Source organism: Ostrinia furnacalis, unplaced genomic scaffold (assembly GCF_004193835.3).
Source record: "Ostrinia furnacalis isolate ACB-3 unplaced genomic scaffold, ASM419383v2 OfSCF0696, whole genome shotgun sequence".
In the NCBI taxonomy this organism is placed as follows: Eukaryota; Metazoa; Arthropoda; class Insecta; order Lepidoptera; family Crambidae; genus Ostrinia; species Ostrinia furnacalis.
The window spans coordinates 220,205-234,918 of record NW_021130935.1 but is presented as its reverse complement, the minus strand read 5'-3'; the positions used below and the strand labels follow the sequence as shown (position 1 = coordinate 234,918).

At 35.4% G+C, this 14,714-nt stretch overlaps 2 protein-coding genes across 6 annotated transcripts; both read right to left on the bottom strand.

Moving 5' to 3' along the window:
- Positions 1 to 3,881: 3,881 nt before the first annotated feature.
- LOC114349696 (MIP18 family protein galla-1) lies at positions 3,882 to 9,394 on the bottom strand. Of its 4 annotated transcripts, none has more exons than XM_028300167.1 (3): positions 9,163 to 9,394; positions 8,817 to 9,080; positions 3,882 to 5,620 (listed from the first exon to the last, which is right to left on the bottom strand). In XM_028300167.1, the coding sequence occupies exons 1-3, from the start codon at positions 9,305 to 9,307 to the stop codon at positions 5,523 to 5,525; spliced, it is 507 nt and encodes a 168-aa protein (XP_028155968.1). In that variant the 5' UTR covers positions 9,308 to 9,394; the 3' UTR covers positions 3,882 to 5,522. The 4 variants fall into 4 exon arrangements, with proteins under 4 accessions (XP_028155968.1, XP_028155965.1, XP_028155966.1 ...); XM_028300164.1 differs by having other exon boundaries at positions 9,163 to 9,376; XM_028300165.1 differs by having other exon boundaries at positions 8,817 to 9,304.
- Positions 9,395 to 10,173: 779 nt separating this feature from the next.
- Positions 10,174 to 13,276, bottom strand: RpS11 (ribosomal protein S11). Of its 2 annotated transcripts, none has more exons than XM_028300172.1 (4): positions 13,172 to 13,276; positions 12,342 to 12,458; positions 10,823 to 11,028; positions 10,174 to 10,317 (listed from the first exon to the last, which is right to left on the bottom strand). In XM_028300172.1, exons 1-4 carry the CDS (start codon positions 13,181 to 13,183, stop codon positions 10,194 to 10,196), a joined length of 459 nt encoding a protein of 152 aa, XP_028155973.1. In that variant the 5' UTR covers positions 13,184 to 13,276; the 3' UTR covers positions 10,174 to 10,193. The 2 variants fall into 2 exon arrangements, with proteins under 2 accessions (XP_028155973.1, XP_028155972.1); XM_028300171.1 differs by lacking the exon at positions 12,342 to 12,458 and adding an exon at positions 12,502 to 12,630 and having other exon boundaries at positions 13,172 to 13,265.
- Positions 13,277 to 14,714: the final 1,438 nt, after the last annotated feature.

The following is a 14,714-nucleotide window of genomic DNA, read 5'->3' as shown; positions in this document are numbered from 1 at the left end:
GGTAATTACGGGTTTAGATCATATAAAATCTAATTTATTATTATTCATATAATTTTAGACAGTACACATACTATAATATAAGGTATCCTTCCGTTTGGCCAAATTACTTTTCGCCAAATTTCACTTCGCAAACAACTTATCGCCAAAGTTTCATTTCCCAAATGAACTTTTAGCAACTGTACTTTTCGCAACTAATTCATTTGGTCAAATTATCATTTGGCAAAATTTTACTTGGCAAATGTTTATATGGCAAATGTTTTATTTTGCCAAATATTATATCCCAAATAACTAATTTGTTTGGTCAAATTGACACTTCACATACTTACCCACCGTTACCCACAAATCAAAGCATAAGGCAGATCATGGTTTTCACAAGAATTTTATGTGAAACAAAGAGATTGCAGAAAATAGTATGGTTGCAGAAAGTAGGTATCGCAGAAAATAGTAGGTTAGGTTAGGTTAGAACAGTGACCCTTAACGCGCGAAGGCGAGCGAAGCGTGCCGCGGCAGCGGCCGCCGAGCGCTAGAATCACCTCTATTGTTTAATGAATCATTTGGAAATTTTGATAAAAATAATGAAATATGAAAATTAATTTAGAACAAATTTTATATTATCTAACCACTAAACAAAATAATAACCACAAGCTAATTTGTAGTCCATTCTATGCGACAATAAAATTATTTTGTAAATAGTTCATCGTGAAATATTTTTGCCAAATGAAACATTTGGCAAAACATACTTTGCCAAACAATAATTTACTAAACAATAATATGCCAAAAACGATATTTGCGAATTAAAAGTTTGCAATACGTTGTTTTGCCAAATGAGAATTTGCCAAATGAAAATTTGCGAAACGTTGTTTGCGATGTGATAATTTGGGAAAAGTTTTTTGGCCAAACATTAGTAATCCATAATATAAAGAGAGCTTAAAAGTAACGACATGATATTTTTAAATTCCCCCGTCAATGCTATAGAACATAGAAATATAAAACCTCGTAGAACTTACTGTTTTGTACATCGAATAGGAATAAAAAGATATAATTAAATAGCAAGTGAATGCATCCATACAAATATTGTATAACATTATCATCGGAGTAACATTAGTAAAATTTTGCAATATCTACACTTCGAATAGATAGTATAGGCCGTTACACATTATAAAACTACGTAGTTACGTGTTTACGACTTACTCTGTAACTTTGATATTTATTTTATACAGGGGACCATTTAGAAATTGTGCTACACCCATAATACATTTGTTAATTTTCCTAATTTATCAGACGAAGTCTGATATACAGCTGGACACCGGCTGTGTGCAATTAGCCTAAAACAATATATACCTACCGATTCTTTAATCGCTCTTCTCACATATTATTCCTTCTAAATTGGTATTCAGTCAAGGTCCTGACACCCAAAGTGACCAAAAAGGTGGACAACACAACCTTATTCAATGTAACAAAGACGTGTTGCGACTTTTTGGCCACTGGGTCAACTATTTGACGCTGACTGTACCATTAATGAGTTACCAGTTTCTTTGACAATTTGGTGAGACAAATACGTAGTACATACATATACTTTAGTTAGAAGGAGCGACACCAAACCGGTACTATATTATTCTCACCAAAACTATCTGACCTGCATAATTTATAAATGGACCCAATGATAATATTACATTAAAAAAACGCATTCCAACCAGCCACAGAGTTCCTTAGCTTATACCAAATGGATCGCCATCTTGTACAATCACAATAAAAGAAATATAAAATATTCAGTACAACTGCATAGTGTAAGTAAAAGTAGAAATAAAGCATTTGTCCACACTGGATGCGGCCTGCGGTCAGGTCAGACTTATTTTACGTATTATGTCTTGCATGGTGACATTTGCGACAATATTTGTGTCGTACGTCCCCACTGGCGATAGCTTTCTCATTCGTCACCAGAGAAAGCCAGTAGCTACAACTGGGAAAGTATGTTATACGTCGCCACTGGTGAAAATCGGGATCATTTTTCCCATTTATCCTTAGTGTCAATACTGTCAATACAAATAGTCCAGTCATTTAAGCTTAAATTAGGTAAGAATCTCGGAATTAGAGATACCCAGCTGTAAGTCTGTAAATACTTGTATATTGACACCCTAAAAGTTGTCTCAAAACCTACATATGGTAGGGTGTAAGCAACTATTAAATTTTAAGGTCAAAGGTCACAAAAATCGGTTTTTTGCGCTTTTTTTGGAAATATCTCATTTCCTATGGGTTTTTTGCTATTTGTATTTATTATCAATATTGTAGAATACTAAATTCTCTACAAATTTTGTTTAAATTTTTTTTTTTATACGGTGAACCGTTTTCGAGATAGAGGGCAGAGAGCGCGCGGTCACTGCATCACTTCAGGTCAACTTAAGCGGTTTAGGTTTTTCATACAAAAGGATTTTCCCGCTAATTCCCGTGGGAATTTCGGTAATTACTTGTTGTAAATAAGCTTTAAGTTTACTAAGGTACCTACATGCCAAATTTCAAGCGTCTAACTTCCGTTAAGCGTTTAGATTTTTCATACAAAAGGATTTTCCCGCTAATTCCTGTTCCCGTGGGAATTCCTAAGTAAACTATAACCTGCCCAGGTGTATGAAGAATAATTGTACCAAGTTTCGTTAAAATCCGTCGAGTAGTTTTTGTTTCTATAAGGAACATACAGACGGACAGACAGACAGACAAAAATTTTACTGATTGCATTTTTGGCATCAGTATCGATCACTAATCACCCCCTGATAGTTATTTTGAAAATATATTTCATGTATAGAATTCTGTCCGTCTGTATGTTCCTTATAGAAACAAAAACTACTCGACGGATTTTAACGAAACTTGGTACAATTATTCTTCATACACCTGGGCAGGTTATAGTTTACTTAGGAATTCCCACGGGAACAGGAATTAGCGGGAAAATCCTTTTGTATGAAAAATCTAAACGCTTAACGGAAGTTAGACGCTTGAAATTTGGCATGTAGGTACCTTAGTAAACTCAAAGCTTAGTTACAACAAGGAATTCCCGAAATTCCCACAGGAATTAGCGGGAAAATCCTTTTGTATGAAAAATCTAAACCGCTTAAGTAGACCTGAAGTGATGCAGTGACCGCGCGCTCTCCGCCCTCTATCTCGAAAACGGTTCACCGTATAAAAAAAGTTTTTAAACAAAATTTGTAGAGAATTTAGTATTCTACAATATTGATAATAAATACAAATAGCAAAAAACCCACAGGAAATGAGATATTTCTAAAAAAAGCGCAAAAAACCGATTTTTGTGACCGTTGACCTTGAAATTTAATAGTTGCTTACACCCTACCATATGTAGGTTTTGAGACAACTTTTAGGGTGTCAATATACACGTATTTACAGACTTACAGCTGGGTATCTCGAATTCCGAGGTGAACTTACTATAATGACTGGACTAAAAATGCATACAGATTGACAAATTCATACATGCTGCGGGCTGCGTTCATTTTGACCTGACCGTATAATGCATCCAGTTGTGGCAAATAGTTAAGTGAACAAAACAGTGCTAATACAATCCATTTCAAATTCGAGTGGTATCTAAGACAGTCATTCCATTATATCCATAACAATTCAGTCTTAAACCGTTTCGCAGGCATCTCAAACCTTTTCTTCAATATGATTTTCATTGCAAAAAATGTATACCAAAAAACTCATATTAAATATCATCAGACAAAAACGTCTAGTCATTCAAAAACAAGGAAAATGTAGAAATAATTCAATTTTTATAAGGAAATAACTTCGTTCGGCATAAACAAGTGTACTTTGAATGTGGACACCACCAAGCAGTTGATATACTTTTTATGATTTGTCGAAACTTCATTTCTCTATTGTTCTTCACAGAATTAATATAAATATACAGGTTTATGACGTCACTTTCATTGGAAATGACGAACCATTAATGATTTTTTATAAAGTCATTTAGAAACTCGACTTTTTACAACTTTTTCTAATGATACTTGGAATTAATTATGAGTGGTGTCCACATCCCTATCAAGAACAATTTGTTTTAAGTATCCGAAACAAGTTTTACTACCTTCTTTAGGTTCTCAACATTTACTTAAAATTTTGTACAGAAAACACAGTCACAAAATATGGAAATACAAATGTATAGTACAACAAACGTCATATTGAAAATGTCCACCGCCCATTGATCCCTAATTGCCACCCCATTCTGCCGACTTGCACATATCCTCCAACAGCTGGTCAAATTCCAGGACAGAACTTTCGTACAGCTCCAGATCCTTAGACAAATCCTCACTCAGCATCTCGACTTCTTCTTTCAAAGAGTCGTCGTCCCTAGCCTTTGGGATTATATCCTCGGTCAGTTTCAGATGCGGAGCGTTGAAGAAATCCTTGTAAAACTCCGCCAACTCCCTTATAGGATGATTATCGGCGAACGGAAAACAAAGGAGCTTCAATGGAGGTTCGTGCTCGTTCCGAAAACCCGAAAACTTTTTCGGAGGCGACTCGAAAGAGGTCGGACTTTTGGATAACATTGTGACGTCCAACTCCTGGGTGCTTTTAGACTCCACTGGGATGTCTTGTACAGGACTTTTTGACTTGACGTGGACCCTGAATTTAGGGACGGGAAACTTCTCAAGAAAATCTTCGAAAGCCCGTCGGACTACCTCTTCATCTGTGAACGCAGCAAGACGCAACGGCTTGTTTAAATCCACAGGCTTCAATGGCTTAAACTCCTTTTCTTTTACCTCTTTCTTCTTCTTGGACTCGAAAATCACGTGCTTGGGGCTCAGCTCAAAATGGTCACTTTTCAGCAACAAAGTCTTGTCCTTTTCTTTTTTGTTTGGTGATATGGAAAAATTTGTGCGGTACACGACTGAGAAGCCAATCCCTCCTAAAGGCGTCTTCAGCAATCCCGCTTGGACCTTCTTTACATGTTCGCCCAGAGCCTTCGTCTTAGGCTCTCCATTGTAGACTCTGTAGAAAATTGTGAATGATTCAGTTCTTTGTTTTCTGGACAAATGATATGCGGGTGTAATTCTGGTTGTGGTAATGAGAGACTTCAAAAGAATGCCCATTCTGAAGTACACGGTGTTCATAGCCTTCAACGAGGTGTCGAATTGAGTTTCGTCCAGTTCCAGAGTCCACAATTCAAGTACCATCTCGTCGCCATCTTCGGTTTGGACTGAAATTTCAACGTGGAGCTGAGACCGAATTGTTTCCAGCACTCTGTCTGATGGCAGAGCATTCTTTGTGGCTTGGTTCACTTCTGGAGAATCAGGTATTTGGAGGTTGAACCAATCGGAATCCTGCGTCGTTGGTTTAGAGTTGGGTTCAATCTTAACACCTTTCCTAGATTCCACTATCACTTGCACACCTTTATAAGCTAGGAACTTTGTAAACTTTGTGAATTCGTTTTTGTCGCTTATATTTGAGAATGCCACGTCGGGCGCCATTTTTATAGAACTATGTACAGATATACAGAAACAGTTTGTGTTGATTTGATGTACGATTTACTCCTCGTCAGCTATGCAGTTCTCGACCAGGTTGCTTAGATTGGGGTTCTCCATTGCAGCCGCAATCCGCTCCTTGTCGTTGATCTGCTTGTTAACTGTAACAAAACGGAAATAACGTTGAATTCTTAGCTACAGTAACAGCAGTAATACCTTTTAAGTACATTCTCCGCAATAGTCAAAACTGGCGTAATTATCAGTTGCGTCAGAGAAACTATGGTGCGTAAGGTAAACGTCATCTTATTAACCTAGTTTTTGAATGGTTAAGTTACGAAGTGTCCACCGAAGCGTTACAAATAAATATCTTAACAAAACGTTTTAACTGTGCTATTTCTGCAGAGCTGAACGTGCCAGCCACATTATTTGGCCCTACACACCTAAATTATTCAAGACCCAAGTCGTCACCCAGTAGACACCCCAAGAAAACACCATCAGACAAGTAGAAGTAGTGCCAAATGTTGGTCTTTGATAACTTTTTGGAGTCCATAAAACTATCTGGGGAAACCTTTGCCCAACAGTTGAAACACAGTACAGACAAAACAATGATACTCACACATCAATAGTGCTGTGCTTTATTGATTACTAGCTTTTGCCCGCGGCTTCGCCCGCGTGGAATTTTGTCTGTCACAGAAAAACTTTATCGCGCGCGTCCCTGTTTTAAACACCGGGATAAAAACTATCCTATGTCCTTTCCCGGGACTCAAACTATCTCTATGCCAAATTAGAGGTTTAGGCGTGAAAGAGAGAGTTACTTTCGCATTTATAATATTAGTATAGGATGTAGGTATTATAATATTGGCTATTCCAGAAAAAATACACTACTACTACTATCTTGTTTGCTGACCTCCCATCACCAATGCCATGTAATATCGGTCACCACACCAGACAAGGTTTGTATTTGTTATAATTACCACGCTGATAAGGTGTTGATTGTAACAGTATTGATTAGTAATTTAATTATGGGTAAAAAATACTTTGTTGTCACTTTTTATTTTTGCAATGCATTGGAAATAACTAAGAACTGGGTCAATAAAGTAATATAGTTTGTATCAGACAAATCATTGGGTAGATGTGTGTGTGGTGTTATTTTAAAAACAACTTTGCATTGTTTTTTTCTATTCAATATTGTGACACTACTGCCAACTGATCATTATTAACCAATTAATTCCTATCTGGTTTCTAATCATTAAAATATTCGCAAGAAACTTACAAAACAAATATTGTAAGCTAACTGATGTGTGAAGAATGTAGATTAGAAATCAATTAAGTTAATGATTAGCATCAATTAGTTTTTTTCTACTTAATGTTGCTTTAAAATAGATTTAGTGACTTGAGACAGCAAATAGGTGAAAACATAACATGAAAAAATCTATGACAGAAGCGCATTTAAACTAGTCATCCAGTATTCATAAATTCAAACATCCAATGTGGATTAATAAAAAATGTATACAATAAACAAAAGATAATCGTGGTTAATAATGATAATGAAGGAGATAAGGTAAGGAACATTTATGGATAAGGATATTCTGTGGTATTTTCCCACAAGACTTACACACAGACAAGCTTAAGAATTAATCTTCATGTCATTGAATGACACAATAAAATATGTCTGCCTTTGAATCTATATTAAAAAGTTAATTCCATTAACATTTTTCATAACCTCGTAAGCCCGGATGTGCCTCAGAAGGAACTGAAACTTTGTAGTCAGTAACGCCGAGACATTTTCGGAGGTGACTTCGAAGTATCGCCGGATGTGCCATCAGAGGAACTAAAACTTTAGCGATAAATTTAAGTTCAAAAATTCGCGCCTATCGAAAGAAAAGAGTGATAGTCTATGGCTTAAAGTATTCAAAATCAGGTATCCGAACTTATTAATATAAAAAAAACAAAATGTCACTGTCAAATTATCATTTTTCTTTGACAAGGTGGTTCGTCCAAGAAGACATGATGTGCGATTAATTTTTTTTCTTCACGTAAACGGAGTTTAATTGCAAAACTGACCAGTATAATTTAAGTTAAAATACTGCTAAACAAGCAAAAAAATTATTTTTCCCAATTTGAAGTAGTTTTGTAAGATTTTTTTTAGTTTAAAAATAAAAGTTCTTTGCAAGGAACATTCGGTCTTGATGGTGAAAGTTTTATTTTTGTATATTTTTTCTATTGAGATGGGATTGAGTATTGGACTTTTAAAATTATGATATGATTGAGAATATTTACCATGAGAACGTTCTGATTTTTAGTTTAGTAAATATTATAATTAACATGAATATTAACTTTACTTCTTGTACAATTTNTTTCCAAATAGCAGAGAAACACCCATATAGGGCCCCTGAAAATATGAATGCAAAAGAAAATCTCTAACATAGAAATTTTTTTACTCGAAGTGCTCGGCGTTTACTACTTCAAATTATTCGTTCTTCTGAAAGCACATTCGGCGATACTTAGAAGTCGACACAATTTACTCTTCGGTCTTACGAGGTTAAAGTTTCCTTCCTTAACAGATGCATCAACTTTTTAGTATAAACAAGTTAGTAGAGGTCACACAAATGCATTTTAATTTGAGTTATTATTTTGATACTTATCATAAATTGTGAATTATAATATACCAAAAGTAACTAACTAGTGCTTTTACATGAAGCACAGTAAAATATTCATTCTACACATACATAAAAATACCATGTACGCTTTTTAATGAAAATAACTATTAAATTAATAAAATTAATAAAATATGCTATATGAGGAACATAAATAAACTATAATTAGATTTATAGCAAAATGTGTTATTTTCAAACAACTAAGTCATATCATATCAGATTTATTGTTATGTAAATAATGTACGTCAATGTGATATAATGGCAGTTAGTTACCCTAACAAATTGATAACCTACATGTTTATTTTAAGTTAATAATGTTAATTCTTACCAGAAGAAATGAACTCCATAAGAAAATAAGATTTTATGATAAAAAAACCTTTAAAACACTAAAATATTTAAATACCCAGTTTAGCACTGTTGCATCTTCATAAAACACCACATAACAACACAAGCACTCACAACATTCAATAAAAGGCATTCTGCCTGCAGCCAACTTATTATACAACCAGAAGTTATACAAAAACAATGAGCCACAAAAACCTTCTTTGTTGTCATGTGTTATTAAACTGTGCCAAACAAGCACTTATTATGAATACCAATTACATTCAATTCAATGGAATGCAGTGTATAACTTCACAACAAGCGAGCTAATCAAATCGCCCGCATCTGATATCGCGAATATTATGCTACTATTACTCACTTTCATCCTCAGTAGTGTGGGCTCCTTTCTTGATATAAATATCCAGTTTGACAGGATGGTGCAGCGAACGTTGTATTTTTATCCTTATGCACAACCCGATAAGCGTCGCCAGCGAACAATGGGGTACTGTGGGATTATATTCCACTCTCACCACGGGAACTTTGTCCGCCGTCGGCTCTTTCACAAAAATCCCGTCGTCGTAAACGACCTTTAGATCCTCGAGAGTACTCGGCTTTTCCGGGTCCCGAATGGTCCGCAAAAAGTCTAAAACACCACAACACCGGTTACAATCACAGAAAAATAGTCCAAAGCGTCCAAAACAACACAAAATCCAGTCAAAACAAACCGTAGATCGTCTCTCTCAAGTCGTTCTCATCTCTGTAGCCCAGCTCTTGTAAGGTCGCACTTTTGTCCATATAAGCAGGTTTAGCAAGTTCCACCGGAGGCGCAGAAGTATTATTTAACGAGAGTTTAGAGAAAAAAGATATCATAGCGTTCTGATTAAACTTTGACCACAAAAATAGCGGATTCCAGAACCAATTAATTGGCGGCCATGTTTGTTGTTTTTCTCTCTTGTCATGTCACCTTCAATCTGTCACATGAACGAATAACGATACGTATGGTTGGTTATGCGCTAACGTTAATCGTTATTTAACGTTAAAATTATTTTCCTCTGCCTGTCAGAGAGCAGAAATATTTATTATTTCTGCTCTCTGCTGCCTGTTGATGAGATGAAATGAACCCATGCCTAGCATATTAATTTATTTCACAGAGGCCAAAGCTAAAGTAGCTTTGCAATTCAATGATACTTCTAAAATACCTATCAATACAGAAGAAGTTCTTAAACAGTCCGTGTTCCCCATAGAGGAAGGTGCTGCAGGAGAGCCTAGCAAACCCGTTTGAAAGAAGCCTCATACCTACCACCTCCGATTATGGCAAACGTGATGGAAACAAAAGCCATAGAAAAGAACGAAAGAAAATATTTTAGGACTCTTTTTCTCGTATGTTACTAGCTGCTAGTTTACTTAAAAATGCATTGCGTATAGGTATTTGTTCAAGTCAGGTTGCACAGGCCTACTCTCTCTCAAATTACTTTGTTGGTCCTAAAGGCGAGTGGGAGAGAATGCCTAATTATAGGATAAGCTCGCCTTTTGTAACTAGAGTAAGGATAAAATTACTGTTATCAGTCAGTACCCTGAGCACGAAAAACTTGAATCGTAATCGCACCTGTTGTTTAAATATTTACCATAAAACGAGAACAATATTTTTTACTCTTGCATTTATTTATCTCAATGGCTCTGAATACTGAAGTCTGGTAAAAGTAAAACAGAATATTCTCAGAAATAAAACGACTCAATACTTATAAAATAATTTTATTTAGAACTTTTTGAAGGATTTTTTGGATCCTTTGCCCTTCGACACCTTTAGCACGTTGAATCGCACTGTCTTGGAGAGCGGCCTGCACTCGCCGATGGTCACGATGTCTCCCAGCTCCACATCCCTGGAATATTGAGGAGTTCATTAGAATGGTTCGGTGATGATGATGGTCATGAAATGTGGGAGGAATGATCAGTGTTTGGGTTAGAACACGTCTTTCGTCACTTGGTTGTCGGAAGACCGTCGTGTGGGTATCATCATTTAAAAAAAAAATGCTATGCACCAAGATAAATAGACAAAACAATGCAAATTTAAATATACCACCATCTATTTAGCTGTTGTAATTTTTAAGAATAAGGTGTTTGGTTCATTGCAGAGGCATTGAGGCGGTAACCGTGCAGTCAGTTTGAGTTCGAAAACTGTCTGAAGTTCTAAGGAACTACTAAAAATTTTTCCTGGGAATCTGTTTCTAGGATCTTAGAAACAATATGCCTTTTCTGAAGACAGTTCACACACATTATTACTGTCCCAAAGTGGTGATAGGGCAAGCTATATTTGGGACATGTAGGTACTGAAAAGGGCCTACATACTAATAAATAATTAGAATAAAATAAATAAGTGTGACGTACCTGAAGCAGGGTGACAAATGCACAGACATGTTCCTGTGACGCTTCTCAAAACGGTTGTATTTGGGCAGGTAGTGCAGGTAATCGCGGCGGATTACGATGGTGCGCTGCATCTTCATCTTCTGCACCACTCCGGTGAGGATCCGGCCTCTGATCGACACATTGCCAGTGAACGGGCACTTCTTGTCGATGTAGGTGCCTTCGATCGCCTGCGGGGTGGGAAGGGTTAGTTGGTGGAATGACGGTTTGGGTTTTGTTTGGAGATACGATTGGCTTTGGTTTTTAATACTTTAAGATTTAAAATTTTGGTAAAGATTTGCTGTGAATACCCACTCTCTACTTAGGTAGGTAGCGAGTGGGAAAATAATGTTGCTTGCTACGTCTTCTTGATTTTTACAACTCAATAAATTAATCTTGCAATGAATTATATGATAAAAACTGAAGAGACAGTGCTTATCAGAATCAGAAGATTTTGTGAAGTCTACTTTTCGGGAATTTAATAATTCCTAGAACCTTAGCCAATCAAATATCTTCAAGTTTGACTGTAATCAGAGTTTGGGTTAGAACACGATCTTCATCAGATGGTAAATCAGAAGACCGTCGTGTGGATTTCATCATTTTACAGTCAAAAGTTTTATAAAAACGTAATGTGTTACATTCATTTTTCCTTCACCATTTTTATAAGTTTTTCACACAGGCATGCAAGCAGGCATTATACATATTTGTAAACTTTTGCATCTGAACATTGATTGATATTAATAGAACGAAACCTCCAATTAATAATCTCATGTTAATTGCTAATATGATGATCCTAGCAATGAACATAAAATTATTAACAGTGGCTACAACAAGTATGCTTCCAGATTTTTAGTGTTCAAATCCTATACAGTTTTCAGCATAGGTTTCTGAACTTAGAATCTATGGCAAACAAAATATTATAGGTTGAGAAAAAGCAGTTATCAGGTTATTGTTTTTTTTTATCATGCAAACAAAGACATGCAACAATCATTCGTCCCTTTAAGCACACTTGTTTAGCTTGATGAGTGATTAATTAAAAATAATAAAATAAACAAATAAATAAGATTAAAACTTGATCTTGATTAGTGTTTAAGGGTAAAAAACAAACTTAAAAATTAACTATTAATGTGAAAAATTTTCAAAACCACACCTTACTGGAAATAGATTAAAATAGCATGCAACCATTATAACTATTCCTTCATTTGAGAACCCTATCATAATGATATGGATGAAATTGCTGCAGCACTGACGAAATGAGCGGATGAGAGCATAGACCAACTTCTGCTTTGGAATAATTTGGATCAAATAGATTTTTTAAGTTGTCCAACAATCTTCAAATTATTTCTCTTTACCAAGCTAGTAATGAATTTCTAAAATAAGTGATAAGTGTGTGTACAAGTTGTTAGATAACAAAACAGAAGTTGGTCCCCCAAGCCTTCCAGTTAACATCGCCAGCCACCATCGTCCCAGCGTCCGCCACCGAATAGACTGTGAACAAACAGACCTCACGCGGCGTCTTGAAGCCTAGACCGACATTTTTATGGTGCCTCTGGTCCTTCTTCTTGAGACCGCCCTTGCGGTTAAGGAACACCGTCGCTTGTTTCTGAAACGCTTTCTCTGTCTACAGAAAAAATACAAACGTTAATTCACACCATGCCATTTACCTCGCGAGGTGTCTTAAAACCGAGGCCCACATCTTTGTGATACCTCAAAGGCTTACGGCTGCGCTTCAAACCGATCCCCTTTTTACGGTTCAAGAACACCGTCGGTTGCTTTTGGAATGAACGTTCCGTCTGCAATGTTTCAAGGCATTAGTAACAAGTTGAGTGAAGAATTTTCAAAGTTGGGGACATGTAAACATAACCTAGAAATTTTAATAATATGGGTATTTTGGACATTAAGTTACACAGGTAAAATGTTATTTATGAAATAATTAATTAGAAAGTCTGAGGATGTAGTGAAGATCCAGAAGTAAGTGGTATTTTCGTAAAAAACATCACGTAGAAAGGTAACCTATCAACTTGCACAAATCGGCTAGAAATTCTGATGGCAATTCAAATTACACTAAATAATTAGTTCTGATAGTAAAATTTAAGCAGAAGATAAATACTTTTTGATATAAATACACTTGAACTTCGATTTTTTTAGAACAATCAATGAAACTAAACCCCACGTGTGAGATTGAAGTGTGAACATTTTTCGGGCAAAATCACTAAATAAACATGAAACAACTGTAGGATATTAATTTAACACTGCACTTCAACATTTTAAACGCACATTTTTGGTGGAAAATACCGAAAATTAAATAATTTTGCCAAAAAATCCCGCACGTACCTGATCCGCCATTGCTTGACAACGAAAAGAAACCTTGTGTCTATGGCCTGACAGAGCCTAAAGAAATGTCAAAAATTTGACGTCTCTAACAACCAATCACAACGCAGGCGCTAGAAAGAAAGACAAAAATCGATTGGCTGTTGGATAATGTCTATGGTACTCGGTGTTAACTACGTTAATTTTCAAAATCTTCTAAATTACGTTCAGCCATACAAAACTTGCAAATTTTTATATGTCGGCCGTTTGGTGTAGTGATTCAGAACGGACTATAGGTGTACCAGAATCTCATGGCAAACAAAAATATTTAATTGTCACCTGTCAAAGAAAATTATGAAATCTGTCAGCCGCTGCAAAATTTTTGTAATCTCTTCTTGACTATTTGTTATTTTTCTGAAAAAGTCATAAAGTTCAAGCAACGCATACTGTTTTCAATGTAAATTGTAAAATAAGGCATTTTATTCAAAGTCAATCTTTGATTCTAAAGCGCGTCGTCGAGTTGACAGTAAGTTGGACTGAAATGTTTTGATACATTTAGTTTATTACCCAACTGCGTCAGAAGGAGGGTTGTGTTTTTTATATTTATTCTTACTTAATAGCTGCTTTATCGGGGTTTTCAGGTATATCTCACAAATTGGTGCAGATGTTATTATGACCATGTAAAGAAAATTGAAAAAGATTTCATCAAGCAAGATTGAATAATGGAAAAGTTTTCAATTTTTTTTCTTTTAAATAAACCTGAAATAAATATAAGTAAAACTAATAATAATTGTGAAATAATCATGAAAATATCTCTACAAATAAATAAGTTGCAGGGCCCTAAAGTTGCGCATAACTATTCACGCCATTTTGATCGGTGTATTCACGACAGTCATTCGGAGTACAAACAGTAAATCACCCCTGATCTGTTGACAGGTTTATTTTTTTTAAATCTAGCAGTTTTTAATTTTTCAGCTAGGGTCACTCAAGATTCATTCGTAGTAAAATTTTGAAACCTTTTTTTAAAATATCCCAGACCTGGCCATATACAAAAAGAACGGCACCGCCTATGTTTCAGTTCCACGCGAAAATATGTAGGTAATATAAATAATTTATTTCTCAGACATTTCTTGATCGATTTAAAAAAAAAACTTCACCGTCTCTTTAGTTTTGGTATATATTTTAATCCCATTCAGAGAAATATAGTGTTTTTAACATCAAGGACTTCTCCATTGAAATGCTGGAAGAGCAATTTATTTACAATACCTCTTTATCTTGATCTGTCTATTGAAGAACAAGAAATGCAAGTGGAGTTCTTAGAATCGTTTTCTAGTTCTGAATGAAGTGATAAGTTACAAGTATGATGCATAATAAAATTAGTTACTTAAAGTAATATACGATTTATTTAAATTCCAAGACATTTTCCTATGTTAAAAACCTGATGTATAACAACATTCTTCATACACATACCTACCTAAAATGTATTCGTACTTCATGTTCATTAATTTTAAAGTCATAAAAGTAAAAAATTAAACAGTATCAAGATCGTTTATTCCAATTTCCCAAG